This window comes from Vitis vinifera, chromosome 7 (assembly GCF_030704535.1).
Source record: "Vitis vinifera cultivar Pinot Noir 40024 chromosome 7, ASM3070453v1".
In the NCBI taxonomy this organism is placed as follows: Eukaryota; Viridiplantae; Streptophyta; class Magnoliopsida; order Vitales; family Vitaceae; genus Vitis; species Vitis vinifera.
Window position 1 is genome coordinate 22795057 of NC_081811.1, and position 14978 is coordinate 22810034.

The following is a 14978-nucleotide window of genomic DNA, read 5'->3' on the forward strand; positions in this document are numbered from 1 at the left end:
TATAGAATTTTTTTTTATTTTCAATATTTTAATAAACAAATTTCACTTTTCTTAAGAAAAATTTGAAAATTGTGTTTCCGTTATTTATTTATTTATTTATTTACATTTTTTGAGTTAAATTTTCTAGAATCATTCAACATATATTTTTATTATAATTTCTATGCTTTAAATGAGAATGGAAAATAATATAAATAAATAGGATCTCATTTTTAATATTTAAATTTTCAAATAAAAATTTGTTTTTAAAAGTAATTAAAAACTTGTTGACAACTTAATTTGAAAAATAATTTATGATTTTTTTTTAAAATAGTTTTTTGTTTTTGGAAACAGAAGATCGTTTTTCATATTAGAAAACAGGTTTGGTAATTGGAGAATTTTTTTGAAAATATGATATTTATAAAAATATATTTTAATTATTTTATTTTTTATTTATAAAAAAAATTAAAAATAAAACATTATAAATAAATTTAGTTTTAAAAATATTTGATAGCACATAAAACTGTTTTTGATGGCTCCAGAGCAGCCCTAGTTTATTCTGTAAATTTTTTTTCCATAACCCGTAAGCTCGTCCGTGTGCAAAGACCGCTACAAAGACAGACGGAATTCATTCGTTAGCCGGCTAAAAGGTCAGTCCACGTACGGAATGAAGGCCAAGTCTCTTAGATATGGTGAGATTAAACCTCAACCTAGCGGCCTTCACATGAAGGCGCACGTATTGGATCAGACAAACCAGATGGCCTACACATGACACGCGTCAGTAGAACCGCCAAAAGTGTGGGCCCGCTCTCTTTTTACGCGGATGACCATTGACAATGAGCTGGCGCCCTGTTTACTTTGATGACAGCTCCCATCTAATTACTCCCGATATTATTACCATTATCCGCTGCTTACGTTATAACGACCGTTTTTATTTACATTTTGAATCCAAACTACTTACAAGTTTTATCTATGTACATACATAAATGTGAGAGACAAAGTCCGCTCTCTCTTTGTTATTAACAAATATCTAAACTTATTATTCTATATTAAAACAAATCCTTCCACCATGTCGACTGTCATATTCTACTCTATACCTCCGTCCCTCCTCCCAGTCGGTTAAGAATTGCTTACCAAAAATATGGAGTACAACTTACGCTATTATGTAATACAATATCTATTTGATGCCTAATTGACTAATAATAGTATGAATTATTTTAATGACAAAAGAAAAAAAAAAAAAAGATAGGGGTTAATGGTTGATTGTGTGAAAAAGGAAAGGGATGATGAGAGAATATAATAAATTAATTAGAAAAGAGTAAATGTAAAGCAACGGGCGAAGGCGAACAACTAGGCTTGACTTGGTTGGGGCGGAGGGCATCTTGACCTCAAGATGGACACCCACCGTTGGGGTTTCGGTTGGAAATATGTTGTAAAGCGCGTTGCAGGAAAAAGAGAGAGAGAGAGAAAGAAGTCGTCTCTCTGTCGGGCCACGTCCCTCGTTCGCCTCTAACCTCCGTGTTCGTTCCGCAGTTAGGTTTACAGCTTCCTTCGCTCATGGCCGCCGTTCACTCACCATCAACTCCTTCTTTCACCACCACCGCCGTCCTCCCGTAACATTTTTTTTCCTTCGTTTTCACTTTCGTACCATGTTTTCTTACCTCAGCAATGCCTTGGTGGCAGAACATTGCCTTCTCTTCTCCCTCTTCCTCCTCTTCCACGTCTTCGTCGCGGCGCCGTCTCACCCGTGCCAGGAAGCTCCGTCATGTGCGGGGCAATCACATTGACGCACTTGTGAGATCGCGAAGTTCAGCGGAGCCCAAGGATCTGTTGCCGTTGCCCTCTTCGTCTTCCAGTTTCGACCATTCGTCTGAGCGCCTGTCGTCCGTGGTGCCGCATCCGCTGCCGCGCCCGGAATTGGCTCTGCTTTTTCGTCGCAACGGCGGCTCCAATTCGAATTTGAATTGTGATCGCCCTCTTCCTTCGCCTAAAGAGGGCCTGAGCAGAGGCTTTGAGGACCGGGATAAAGGAAATAGTTTTGTAGGAGATGGGAATGGAGAGGTGGCGGTGTCAAGCACCGCAACTGGCAGGTAGATTTTTTATTGTTTTTGCAACCAAAGAAAACATGGTATTCAAGACTTTAATTTCGTTTGCTTTTCTACATTTTCTCACTAATCAAACAGACGGTAAAACTTCTGCTTTCAATTCATGGGCATATAAAATGCTTAATCATTGTGGCTATCATGTAAATTGAAGAATCTTACCTCATCTATTATCATACATTTGATAAAGTTTTGCAACTCTGAACCTGTGCTCGAACATAAAGAACCAGAAGCGATTTTGCATGCAGTATGCACCAGAAACTTATCCTGTGTGAACAAGTTTCAATCATTTTCATATTTTTTTTCTTTTATATTGTTTAATTTCTTTTTATTTTTTTTATTTTATGTTTTTTGATGGGAGATTCAAAAGTTCATCCTTTCCTGCAAGTACTAGCACGATAAGATTACTTTCAGGGGGTTTATTTGTCTTCAATCCTCTCTTCTACTGCTCACAATATTGATCAGCTATTGTTATTGCAAATCAATTTAGCTTCAATATATGGATTCTCACTTAGATAAATGCTATTGGCTATCTATATATATTTTAATATTTCAAAAGTTGATTCACTTGCTATATGATTTCACAGTGAAATTATGTCTTAGGTATAGTCTTTTTTAATTTTTTTCATCTGAGATGTCAGCGTCCAATGCATCTGACCCTTAACTAGTTTGGTAAAAGTTGTTCTACTTGACTGGATCTTTAGCACACTGATGGCTTTACTTTTGGTAATGACATGGCTTTCACAAACTTGTTTTTCTTTAGGAGTATTCTTCTTCTGTTTTTCATCTTCTCAAAACCTATTTCTTAAATCTGCTATATCAGGTGGAAATGATTTCTTTTCTTGTGAGTTAGCTGACAATTAAAAATCTTAATTCTAAGTGGTTGACAGGCAACCAGGATGTGTTTGCCTGTAGCAGCTTCATGTTTTTAGGTTCTTATGCATTTACATGTTCCTAACGAGTGCCTCCTGCAGCGTGTTGAATATTACCTCCATGCTTACTTGTTTTACTATTTCAGTAAGGTTGGTTACAATGAAGCCCGAAAGAGTATGGAGCAATTTGACACACTGTCATCTAGATACCTGCCTCAAGGTCAAAATAGTGTGAAAAACAATCGAGTCAACTTCAAGCTCGATGTTCCTACTAGGAGTGCTCCAACTAGCTCCCTCTCAAGTCCTGCAGTAAGTCCACAAAGAACAAGTCCTGGGAATTTGTTCCTTTCTCAAAATGTGTCTCCTCAAGTATTTCAAGGTTGGTCAGCACCAGAGATGCCTGTCTTTGATATGGTCACAGGCTTCACTCCTCAAATGTCCCCTGAGCAAACCATGTTTAGTACGGATAATTCTCCCCTTCACAGTCCAACAGTAAAAAGTCCCCATGTAAATCCCCGAAGCCCCAGTGGACCTGCATCACCATTGCATCCAAAAATATCCCTTGAAACCTCAACAGCACGGCGTGAAAATAATAGCCATGCCAATGTTCATCGGTTGCCTCTTCCTCCAGGAGTGGTGGCACCTCCACAGGCATCTTCTATTCATCCTGTTATTGCTAAAACAGAGTCATTTCCAATGACAACCCAATGGCAAAAAGGAAAGCTCATTGGGCGTGGAACATTTGGAAGTGTTTATGTTGCCACGAATCGGTATGTGAATTTGACATATTCATTCTGTTAATGTCTCTGTTACAGTAAACTTTAATATTTATTTAGTATTTGTTTTTGTTTTTTGTTTTTCCTCTAACAGAGAAACTGGAGCTCTATGTGCAATGAAAGAAGTTGAATTGCTTCCTGATGACCCAAAATCTGCAGAGAGTATAAAGCAGTTAGAGCAGGTTATCCTCCAGCTATTGCTATACTTTCCTAATCAACTTAGTTATATTTCATGATTTTGCAAGTTAAACATTGGACTCAATCCATTTAAAGAAATTTTTTCATAAGGGTCGAAAGCTCATGTTATGACTTATGAGCCATCACAATCACTTTATACCAAGCAATTGGGTGTTACATATGTGAAATTGTACCACTTTATACCAAAGCTCATTACATGTCAGTTGATTCAAAAGAAGGATTAGATATTGGAGTTATTTTTCTTTTCTTTTCTTTTCTTTTTTTTTGTAGTCAAATAAGAGAATAAATTATGTATTAGACATTCCTCAGCAAGACTCAACCCAATGGCCCTGTTTTGAGCTAGTACAAGGAATGAAATCAGAGAGGAAAAATGCAACTCTGTTCTATTTTATTGAGAATGCAAGCCTTAAATATATAGGCAATCTATTTAGGAAGATAATTATGAAAAATAAAATATTCCTAAGAACTAGGAACCTAAGAAACAGAAAGCTAAAAACTAGGGGTTACACATCTTTATAGGGGTTACACATCTTTATGAAAATTAAAAAACAGATAAATACTCTAATAAAATAACTGGATAATTAGCTAGAGTTTATCCAAAACTATCTCCAACGGCCAATAGAAAGCCTATAACTGTGAATAGTGTCTTGGTTACTTTTTTTGTTTTTAAGTATTATTATTATTGTTATTGTTGTTGTTTTTTGTTTTTAAGTATTCTTCACAAAATCTGTTTTGTTCGTTTTGTGAACTTATGCAATTACATATCACATCACACAAGATATACTTGTAGCCTTTTATGCTCATTATTTTGCTTATGCTTTGTCATCTGACTCCTTGGAAAACCTCATCCATGTTCTGATGTGTAAAAGAAGTTAAAAAATGAGTTACCTACTGGCACATTTGGGGTTTCTACTTTTTATTACAACGTTCATTGCTAAATGGTCGGTTAATCACCATAACACTAGTTGTTAATTCTCCCACTTTTCATCTAATCGATTATTCAGCCTATGAAGTCCTTGATATGGCCAACTTTGATGGGTTTTATCCGTGTCCCCCTTAGGTTGTTGTCATGGTATCAATAATATTTATGAATTTATTACAATTAGATTATACTTATTTCTTTGCTGTATTTAGCTATAAATATCTTCAATTCAGTACAAACTTATGGTTTTTTCCTCTTCCTTCTTTCCATTCTTCCAGGAAATTAAAATTCTTAGCCAACTAAAGCATCCAAACATTGTGCAGTATTTTGGTAGTGAAACAGTGAGTGATCCAGTTGCAGATTATGGTATTCATGCTTAACATTTGTCTTGTTAGATTTCCATAGTAACTTAACTGATTAATATCTCAATTTTATGCCTATGCAGGTTGAAGACCGGCTTTATATATACCTGGAATATGTTCATCCTGGTTCAATTAATAAATATGTCCGTGAACATTGTGGAGCTATTACAGAATCTGTTGTTCGCAATTTTACTCGCCATATTCTTTCTGGGCTGGCTTACTTACACAGCACAAAGACAATACACAGGTAACAATAGGATTATTATTATTATTATTATTATTATTATTTACCAGAGTGATGAAATTAATCTCAGAACACACTCATATTAACAAAGGAGAGTATCGAATTGCATCTTGTTAAAATTTGCAGTTGTAAATGGTGTAGGGGAAAAGGGTTTCGTATTGTGTATTTTCTCTTTGGAGATTTAGCATATTTAATTTGGTGTATTTCTTTAGCTTGATTAATTTATCCCTGTATGCATGCCTTTAGCACATTAAATAAGTATACAACACTGATTCTTGTCATGCCTCTTGCAGTTATAGCTGCAGATAGACTGATGGGATAAGGGCTTATGTATTTTGCATTGTGTCTTTGGGGATTTAATATCTTTTATCTAGTGTAATTTTTCCTCCTCTTTGAATATCAATTCTGACATGTAAGTTCGACCATCCTATTTTATAGAGACATCAAAGGGGCTAATTTGCTTGTTGATGCATCTGGAGTTGTTAAGCTTGCTGACTTTGGGATGTCTAAACATGTGAGTTCTGAACTTAACAACCTAATATTCCTCTGTTCTTAAACTTATAAATGAAAAACAGCTGTCATATCTGCTATAATATGCCTTCATTTATGTGGGCAGTAACCAATTGATTCTCATTATCAGTAATCTTCAGTTCATTGATGTTTTGTATAGAGGAAGTGTGTCTTCTCCTACACTTACTTTGTCTCAATCAACTTCTTCCTACCATTTCATTGAAGTGAATCAGACTTAAGATTACATTGTTTATATATAAACGTAAATGGGAAATTAGATTTTCTTATTGTAGAGATTATTCTCTGTGTATCTCTGTAATATATTCTTGCTCATGCTATTATCCTGCTCTTATCAGAAAGATTATACTAAGTGATCAAAGACTTGATCTTAAAATTTACCCAAGTGTTCATCCTCCAACAAATTTTAGTCCTCTTCTAATATTGAAAATTTGGTTCAAATAATTGGGGGGTTGAGTTGGTGTTAGAGATGTGGACAATGACTGCCAAAAAGAGACGTGGACCATAGATTGTGGTCAAAACATGTTTATTAGTCATGCAAATGAATTGGATGGAAGGGAAGATATAATAGTTATGGTCATCAGGTCTGCAGTCAAAATAGAGACCTGAGCTACATTTTCTTTGTTGCGGCAACTTATCATCACCATTGTTAGCCTGGTATATATAATGGGCACATATCCTAGCAATTAAAGCTTTTAAAAAGTTTGGTAGTCTAACATGGTATATCAGCTGTATGGTTAACTAAAGCTCTTGAGTTTGAGTCTCTCCTACTATTTATTCCTCCATCTATTTATTTATAACCTGTTAACTACTGTTGATTTGTCTTCCCACGGATATGGGTCCACATATAACAGTGGTGTTAGCTTGGTATAATTGTGGGCCCATATCCTAAGTCCTAACACAGCTTAAGTTTCAGGAAAGTTGGTGGCATAATAATTGTTATTGTTGTGATTCTGTTCTTTTTGCTATTCTAATGAATTTTTTGCTAGTTCGGTTTTCCTTTTCTCGAGTTTTAAAACTTTGGGATTTGTTTTCTTCTCAGCTAACTGGAGCAGCAGCTGATCTTTCTCTAAAGGGAAGTCCATACTGGATGGCTCCAGAGGTGTGTTATAGGTGCTACATTAATTCTTTATAATCTATGGCATTCCTAATTCTGACATCATTGTCTTTCTGGCAGCTCATGCAAGCTGTGATGCAGAAAGATCATAGTTCTGATCTTGCCTTTGCTGTTGATATATGGAGTTTGGGTTGTACTATTATTGAAATGCTGAATGGAAAACCTCCTTGGAGTGAGTATGAAGGGGTAAGCACCTAATGTTCCATCATGTGCTTGATTCATTAGGACCTGAGCTCATTTGAATTAGTCATCATCACACAATCATCCTCCATTATGCTAAAATTCACTAAGGGCCTGTGAAAGAACAAGTTTTCTTTGGAATTTTGCCATCAGCCTCTTTCTTCTATTTTAGCTGCTTCTTGTTTTTCTCCCTTGCAACACTTGGAAAGAATGAGGGGCACTGTATTATAAATCTGCATTCTATGTGCACAGTGCTTCTTTAATTTATCATTCTCGTTGTTATATATGCTTTTAGTTGACAAAATTCTTCATCATAAACCTGATTGAAAACTCTGTTACCCAACTTGGCTCATTGAAGGTGCAAGAAAATCACTTATTTTGTTCTTTGAATCACTGTATCTCATTCTACTGATCACTTAATTAGCATAAACCTCTATCTCCATTGTATATGTAAGTATGCTGTTTTTCCATATCATCATTTATTCGCATTATAAGGATATGCATTGAAGCATGGTTATGTGAGAACACATCATCTCTTTGCTGCAGCTTTTATATTCTGCATTTAACTGTTATTTAACTTCTCTTCCTCCACTTCCTTTGGACTTAATATGTCATTTGTCATTTTCGTATTTGTTAGTTATGTTGGTTACATTTTCTTCTGTTGTTGCAGGCTGCCGCTATGTTCAAGGTTATGAGAGAATCCCCACCCATACCTAAAACATTGTCGTCAGAAGGCAAGGATTTCTTACGTTGTTGCTTTCGAAGAAATCCTGCAGAGAGGCCTCCAGCTATCAAGTTACTGGAACATCGTTTCCTGAAAAACTCAACACAGCTGGATGTGCCACTTCTCACCCAAGCATTTAGTGGAATGAAATTGCCGGTAGGTTATCAGTGCCACACTGCTTGTTTTTGGTGAAGGATGGTAATTGATACTATGTAGCATATGTTACCTTTTAACAGGATAAAGCTAACAAATCAAGAGAAAAGTCGAATGATAGAGTTGATCCGGTGCCAATATCTCCAAGGAAAAAAACCTCAAAAGGAAAAAAGGCCAGGTAGTAGTTCCTTTCCGAGTTACCCCTCCCTTTCCATCATTGCATCTCGAGACCACTCACTCAAATGCATTCTCAAATTGGTAATCTCAACTCTTGCACGGTTTCTGGCCCCAGCTTCATGCATTACTCTTTTTCTCCAGTGGAACTGGCCAACAATCTGATCGTGAAACTTCCGACTTAACAGTGGCCTCTCATCATTCCCCACGCTCTACCCTCGAGGCCCTTCCTAGTTTATCTCCTCCGCATTCGGGTCAGAGAGCATATCATCTCAGCCCTCCTGCAAATGTTCCCAGCCCTATTAATTATGGTGCTAAAAAGAAGCGTACGTGGGGGTGAAGCATCATTTTCCCTTTTTTACACGGGGGTTGCTGATACGGTGGCTCTCTTCAACAACTGCTTCATAGATCTCCTCGCGGCTATAGTGAGTAGCAATAGTAGGTCCTGGGCCTCATTTTGATCGATGACACCTCGTCTGTGAATTAGCAAAGCTTCTTTGTCCTGGAGCTTAGTATGGACTGGGAGATCTAGAATCAGGTTTTGTATGTACACTATTTACTAATTTAGAGCTACAGCGATTACAAAGCTCTTTTACCATGACACTTGCCAATGTAATATTCTCACCTCCTTGTACAATCGGAAGAGCCAAGTGAACGTGTAGATATTGGATGGTTAAAGCTGCCTCTGTATTCACCGTTCACTTTCATTTTTACGAACAACTCGATGTGACAGTTTGATATTAGTCGTTTCATTTCTAAACTCCGGTTCTGTTGTTGGTTGCCTGCTGAGAGTGATGGATTGCTGCTATGCTCAAACGTTCAACTTCCAAACCTTCAGCTGTTCTTTTGGTCAGATCTTCCTTCCAACTCTTGCAATTAACTTTTGCTTTAGCAATACAAGAACACAGGTAAAATGCTTTGATTATAGACAAAATTAAATATAATATATATAGATTTTTTTTCAAAGTTTCAAGTAAATAAAAACGTGCTTCCGCCATTGACGATTAAATCTTGTATATGTCCAAACATGAAAAGTATGTATTGCGATGATATGCATTGAATCTCATCATTGATTCATTCATGGTTCTTGGGCTCCCTATGCCATTTCTCTGGTCCCTAACCTGGATGCCCAAAAACCATAGGGTGACAGCTCACTCCCATGATCCCATCATATAAAACTAGCCTTTATTCTAGCCCATCGGCAATTATCAACAATGACAAACCCCAAAGTCAAAAACAACCAAGAAGCCCACTAAATGTGGGTGTTATTCAATTCCACGTGGCATGTGTTCAATCCATATCTCAATGACTTGGACTATCTCTTTAAACTCATTTATAATCCATAAAAAAAAAAAAAAAAATGTTACATGTACATTTTATGTCCCGTTACAATGTACTTTGCTCCCAATTTTTTTTTACTTAATTTTACCTTAATTTAATTTATTTCTGTAATATTCAACGATTAAAATTTTAACATATACTTTTAAGGATCCGAATGGATACCCTAATGTTTGCCTATAAAATTTTATGACACGTGAGATGAACTCCTTTAATATAATTAAGCTGGAAGGTTTTGTGGAGTTTACTAAATTGGATCTTCCAAAGCTTTTACACGCAGTTAGTTAAGCAATTGGACAACAGCCAGTCTTTTAAGGCACCTAACCAATTTGAGGATCAACTTTTTGACTTGGGGTTTACAACCGTAGGATGGTCGTCTGCCAAAACCATCGAACGGCTAATGCCCCAGATTCTCCAATCATGATTTAGTCAATCAAAGTCCACACCACAAAACTTTATGGAATTTTTTTTTCTCAAAAGAGAAGGAAAAAAAGAATGATCACTGAGCTGAGACCTTTAGGCTTTAAGGGAAGTGCAGTCACGTGATTTCTGGTTTCTTCCTCACCATCCCTCCTCCGTCATTGTTCATTTTCGCTTCCACTTCCATACATCACATCCAGAGAGACAGAGAGACATAGAAAGAGAGAAAAGAAATGGATCCGCCACCAACCCAATCCATAGAGATTTCCAGCAAAACATACGACATACAAGGACAGGACGAGCAGGAAAAAGTCGCCGATGAATGGTAATTATTCGTTTCTTTTCCGATATCTGTCCCCAATTCTTCTTCACTCTTATCGCTCAATTGTTTTTTTTTGGTTTAATTTTAGTTTTATGTTGTTTTGAAATTTTGTGTTGTAGCTGCTCATGCTGCTATGCTTGTACGGACAACTGCATTGATTTCTTTTGCTGTACCGGCCTCTGTTAGAACATTGAGGATTGGAAATGATATATGATATATCATGTTGCTGTAATTTCTGGAACTGGAAGGCCTTCATGGAAATTCAATAATGAAAACTTTTTTCTCCTTTACATCTTAATTCCCATTTATATCTTGTTTTCTTTCTTTTTCTTCTTCTTGTTTCTTTTATATATAATCTGTTGTGAGCTCTTTTCCTTTTAAATTTCACAATATATTGGATTCAATTTCCGCTCCATAACTCCATGGATACCCTTTCCGTCTCCGACGCCGCCGATGACTTTGTTTCTTTTGGGGAATCGCGATTCTCGTGCCCTAGAGAGAAATGAGGGAAGGCAAGGGAATAAACGTTTTCTCGAAACATCGAAACATTTTGTTTTGGTGGCCTGAAATAGGGGACGAGTGCACGATTGCACGATTATGGCTTCCAATGTTACAGATTACATGCCCAAGTATCTCTCTTCATCTCCATTGTTTTTCTCAAAGATCTGATTTGTTTGGATAGAAAGAAAATCAATTTCTTTGTTCTATTGTAATTAATAAATAAAAAAAAGCAGAATATTTTGGAATTTGAAAGTCCGGTAAAGTTGGAAAATGAAGAATTAAGATCAGATTTGTTAAATTATATTTAGTTTTTATTTACTTTGTGAAAATGAAAGAGTCTACACAAATGGGTTCATGGAATCATTGAATAGGTCAATCCGCATCATTCAGAACTCGTTCTTCATCCAAGCTGCCCGCAAGTGCATAGAAATTCATGCCTGATTATTGTTGGCTTCCGTGATTTCCAGACTGCATCCCCCATTTTAAGAAAATGTTAATAATTTCAGATTTTTGTAAAAATCATCATTGATCACATTAAAAGGTACCATGGATAATATGAACAGTATATTCAAGACCTTTGAATTTATAAAAGAAGATGACCAGCCCAACCAAATTTAAAACTAAGAGACTTCGATTACCTTCGGTGATGTGGTAGGATCCTTATTCAAATTATATAATAATAATTTCATTAAATAAGGTAAAAAGATTTCAATTTTAACTTTTTCAATGGAAAAGGAATCATTTTTTGGTTTCCTCTGCTCCACCAAGAAGGTCACATGTACAAGAGGGATTGGGCTAGGGTTTGGATTTTTCACTAATAAGTCCACAGCTTTTTTAGCCGATTTCAGGTCAATTAAGATAATTATGATGCCACTAACCTCGATTGGCTTCCCAACGTCATAGATGAAGCCCTTGAGTCCTTGACTTGGGGTATTGGGCTAAAAGGGTATACAAAATGCAAATTTAGAAGAATGATCTCTATCTTTTTAAAACATGATATAGAGACAGAAATACTATTCAATAATATCTAACCCTTAAGAGGAAAAAGTTTAAGATTAAAAATGTCAAAATAAATCATGTGTAATTTTCAATACATGAAAATTGTTTTTTCAAATGTGGGTATTATCTAATCACTTTTAATTAAACCCTTAAAGTTTCCCAGCTTAGCTGATCACGGCCACCTCCCTCTTTCTGGTTTTGGTGGTTGGGGATCTATCTTCATCACTGCCCGCATGGCATGCACCCATTATCAAATTATCCTGATGACTGTCTTTTACTAGTTCCCATTAAGCTCTATCATCTGGATTCCACTACTCACTATATAATTAATTTGGTTAGCAACTTCCAATTTTTCTATGTCAAATTTATTTTATAAATGGCTGGAGGCTTGTGTGAATTGAACAAAATTCTGACTATGTTACTGCATATGATACTTTGCCTTTTTGTTTTTGGATGATGTTTTTTATGCTATAAATGCACATGCTGCTTTCAGATGTGGCTGCTCTTTATTAAATTAAATGAGATTAGGTAGCAAATTGCAATGTGCTAAGCCTTGTTTCTTCTTTGCCTTTTGACAATTTTTTTGGGGACATTGAATATGCGTCCTTAATGTCGTATGACTTGTATAGATCAAATGATGATTTGTACATAAAAATTAAGTTGGGTTAGTAATTTAAGGATTGTATTTGTGTTATTTCTTAGCTTAAAGTTGCACAAAGTCCATTAGCTTTCCGACTTTGCTACTGACTCCCACTCACCTGTACTGGTATTTTGTGCCTTCCTGCATGGCATGTGATGTGGTGGAAAATTTTGATAGATTAGTCTAGTCCCCAATGTCTAGTGCTTACCTATAATTAATCCACTATGTGATGTATGATTGATTTAATGTGCACGTTTCAGTATAAAATTATGATTTTGGACCAAAAAATCTGCCCGCAACTTCCTTACTATGACTTATCTCCAATGTGAAAGCATCTGGTCCATAAAGAGACTCAGAATATCCCTTTGAAGCCTAGTTTTTCTCCATATGATGAAGATTCATGTCAACTTTAAGGCTGAAAAGTTGAATCACCATTGACACCATCTTCCTTTCTAGAGGCATACCTCATCCTGCCACTCAGAGCACTTGTAATATAATCCATGTGGTGGGACTGAAATTTTTCAACATTAAGGAAAATGTGGATTCTACCAAACTCACCGAAAAGGGACATCTCTAGTGGCTCTGCCACTCTTGATAGAAATTGATCAAAAGTGCTAGTTGCATTATCCTTTGCAGGCTTGCTTATTTCTATATAAATTGCTTTTGCTCACACTGATTATCATCAAACTGGTAAGCCGTTACATGGTCTTATTCACTTTCTAGATATGGAAATCATCCCATACAGACTTTATACTGTTCCCCTGTTCTGCCTCTTGTTCCTGGGTCATTTTGTCTCGGGTCAGCTTGATTACAATTTCTATGACCACTCTTGTCCTAACCTGACAGGGATTGTTCGAAATGGTGTTGCATCAGCTGTTGCGAAGGAGACTAGGATGGCTGCCTCTCTTTTGCGCTTACACTTCCATGATTGTTTTGTCAATGTAATATAGTGTGTCACGTTGCTTCTTATTGCTTTGATTTAATTTCTCCATTAGCAAACTGTTGAACCTACTTCCCATAACACTTGACGCCCTACCCCCCAACAAAATGGAAATAAAAAAACAGTGAGGTGCTTTGCATTGTAGGAAACAGTAGTAATTGTAGGTTCATATAATTAATCGGGATGGACATGATATTAGCTAGAAATTTTAGTATTCAAAACTTCTCATCTATAGAAACTGATCTTGAATTTTTTTTTTTTCTCCATTTGGTACATAGGGTTGTGATGCGTCCATATTACTGGATGAATCCAGTGCATTTAAGGGGGAGAAAAATGCATTACCTAATCGAAATTCGGTTAGAGGTTTTGAGGTCATTGATGCAATCAAGGCTGATGTGGAGAGAGCTTGCCCATCCACTGTTTCTTGTGCTGATATACTGACTCTTGCAGTTAGAGAGGCTATTTATCTTGTAAGGAACTCCACCATGTTGCATTTCTATTTAAAGCTTGTAACTACCACATACTGCCGTTTCTCTCACTCTTCTTGTGTTTCTAGTAATATTTTTTGTGTACTCTTTCTCAGGTTGGAGGGCCTTTTTGGCTTGTAGCCATGGGTCGTCGAGATGGCCTAACAGCCAATGAGACTGCGGCCAATGAGCAGCTCCCATCTCCTATCGAGCCCTTAGAAAATATCACTGCAAAATTTACTTCCAAGGGTCTTACATTGAAGGATGTGGTTGTGCTCTCAGGTTTGCTACCGACAAACCATGTTCATTTCTTTTGAACTTCTGTCTGAAGGATGAGAAATGAACTTCTCTGGATATATTCATCATCTTTTTCTTCTTCTGCACACACACACACACACACACATATATATAGGAAGTCTCAATTAAGTTGCATAATGAACTCTATTCGTATCAAAGAAATTCCATGACACAGTAGGTTAATAAGGAGTTGATTTCAAAAGAACTTTATCCATGCATTTTTCTACTTGTTCCATACAGGCGCACACACTATTGGCTTTGCTCAATGCTTCACATTCAAATCAAGGCTATTCAACTTCGATAACACTGGTAATCCTGATCCAACACTAGATGCATCACTCCTGCAGAGCTTGCAGCAAATTTGCCCAAATCAAGCTGATTCCAACACCAACTTGGCTCCTTTAGATTCAGTTACTACCAACAAGTTTGATAATGTTTACTATAGGAACCTTGTGAACAACTCTGGACTTCTTCAGTCAGACCAAGCTCTCATGGGGGACAACAGAACTGCTCCCATGGTTATGTTGTACAACAGGCTTCCCTATCTTTTTGCCTCAGCTTTCAAAACATCAATGGTGAAGATGAGCTACATTGGTGTACTTACTGGACATGATGGAGAGATAAGGAAAAACTGTAGAGTGGTGAACTAGATATATACCTACGCATGTAATATGAAAGAAATGGCATCCAGGGCTTAATTTGAGAATCAAATGCAGCTTTGTAACA

At 36.6% G+C, this 14978-nt stretch overlaps 2 protein-coding genes across 4 annotated transcripts; both read left to right on the forward strand.

Annotated features, from left to right (window-relative positions):
• Positions 1-1265: 1265 nt before the first annotated feature.
• LOC100245919 (mitogen-activated protein kinase kinase kinase 5) lies at positions 1266-10698 on the forward strand. 3 transcript variants are annotated; one of them, XM_010648904.3, is made up of 12 exons: positions 1266-2066; positions 3097-3720; positions 3821-3908; positions 5125-5187; positions 5292-5455; positions 5891-5966; positions 7023-7082; positions 7158-7283; positions 7948-8157; positions 8238-8332; positions 8447-10411; positions 10528-10698. In XM_010648904.3, the coding sequence occupies exons 1-11, from the start codon at positions 1645-1647 to the stop codon at positions 8511-8513; spliced, it is 1995 nt and encodes a 664-aa protein (XP_010647206.1). In that variant the 5' UTR covers positions 1266-1644; the 3' UTR covers positions 8514-10411; positions 10528-10698. The 3 variants fall into 3 exon arrangements, with proteins under 3 accessions (XP_010647206.1, XP_002263088.2, XP_010647207.1); XM_002263052.4 differs by having other exon boundaries at positions 8473-10411; XM_010648905.3 differs by having other exon boundaries at positions 8517-10411.
• A 2550-nt stretch (positions 10699-13248) lies between these two features.
• On the forward strand, positions 13249-14978 carry LOC100256220 (peroxidase 10). Its single transcript, XM_002262997.4, has 4 exons — positions 13249-13489; positions 13767-13958; positions 14072-14237; positions 14493-14978. The coding sequence occupies exons 1-4, from the start codon at positions 13274-13276 to the stop codon at positions 14900-14902; spliced, it is 984 nt and encodes a 327-aa protein (XP_002263033.2). The 5' UTR covers positions 13249-13273; the 3' UTR covers positions 14903-14978.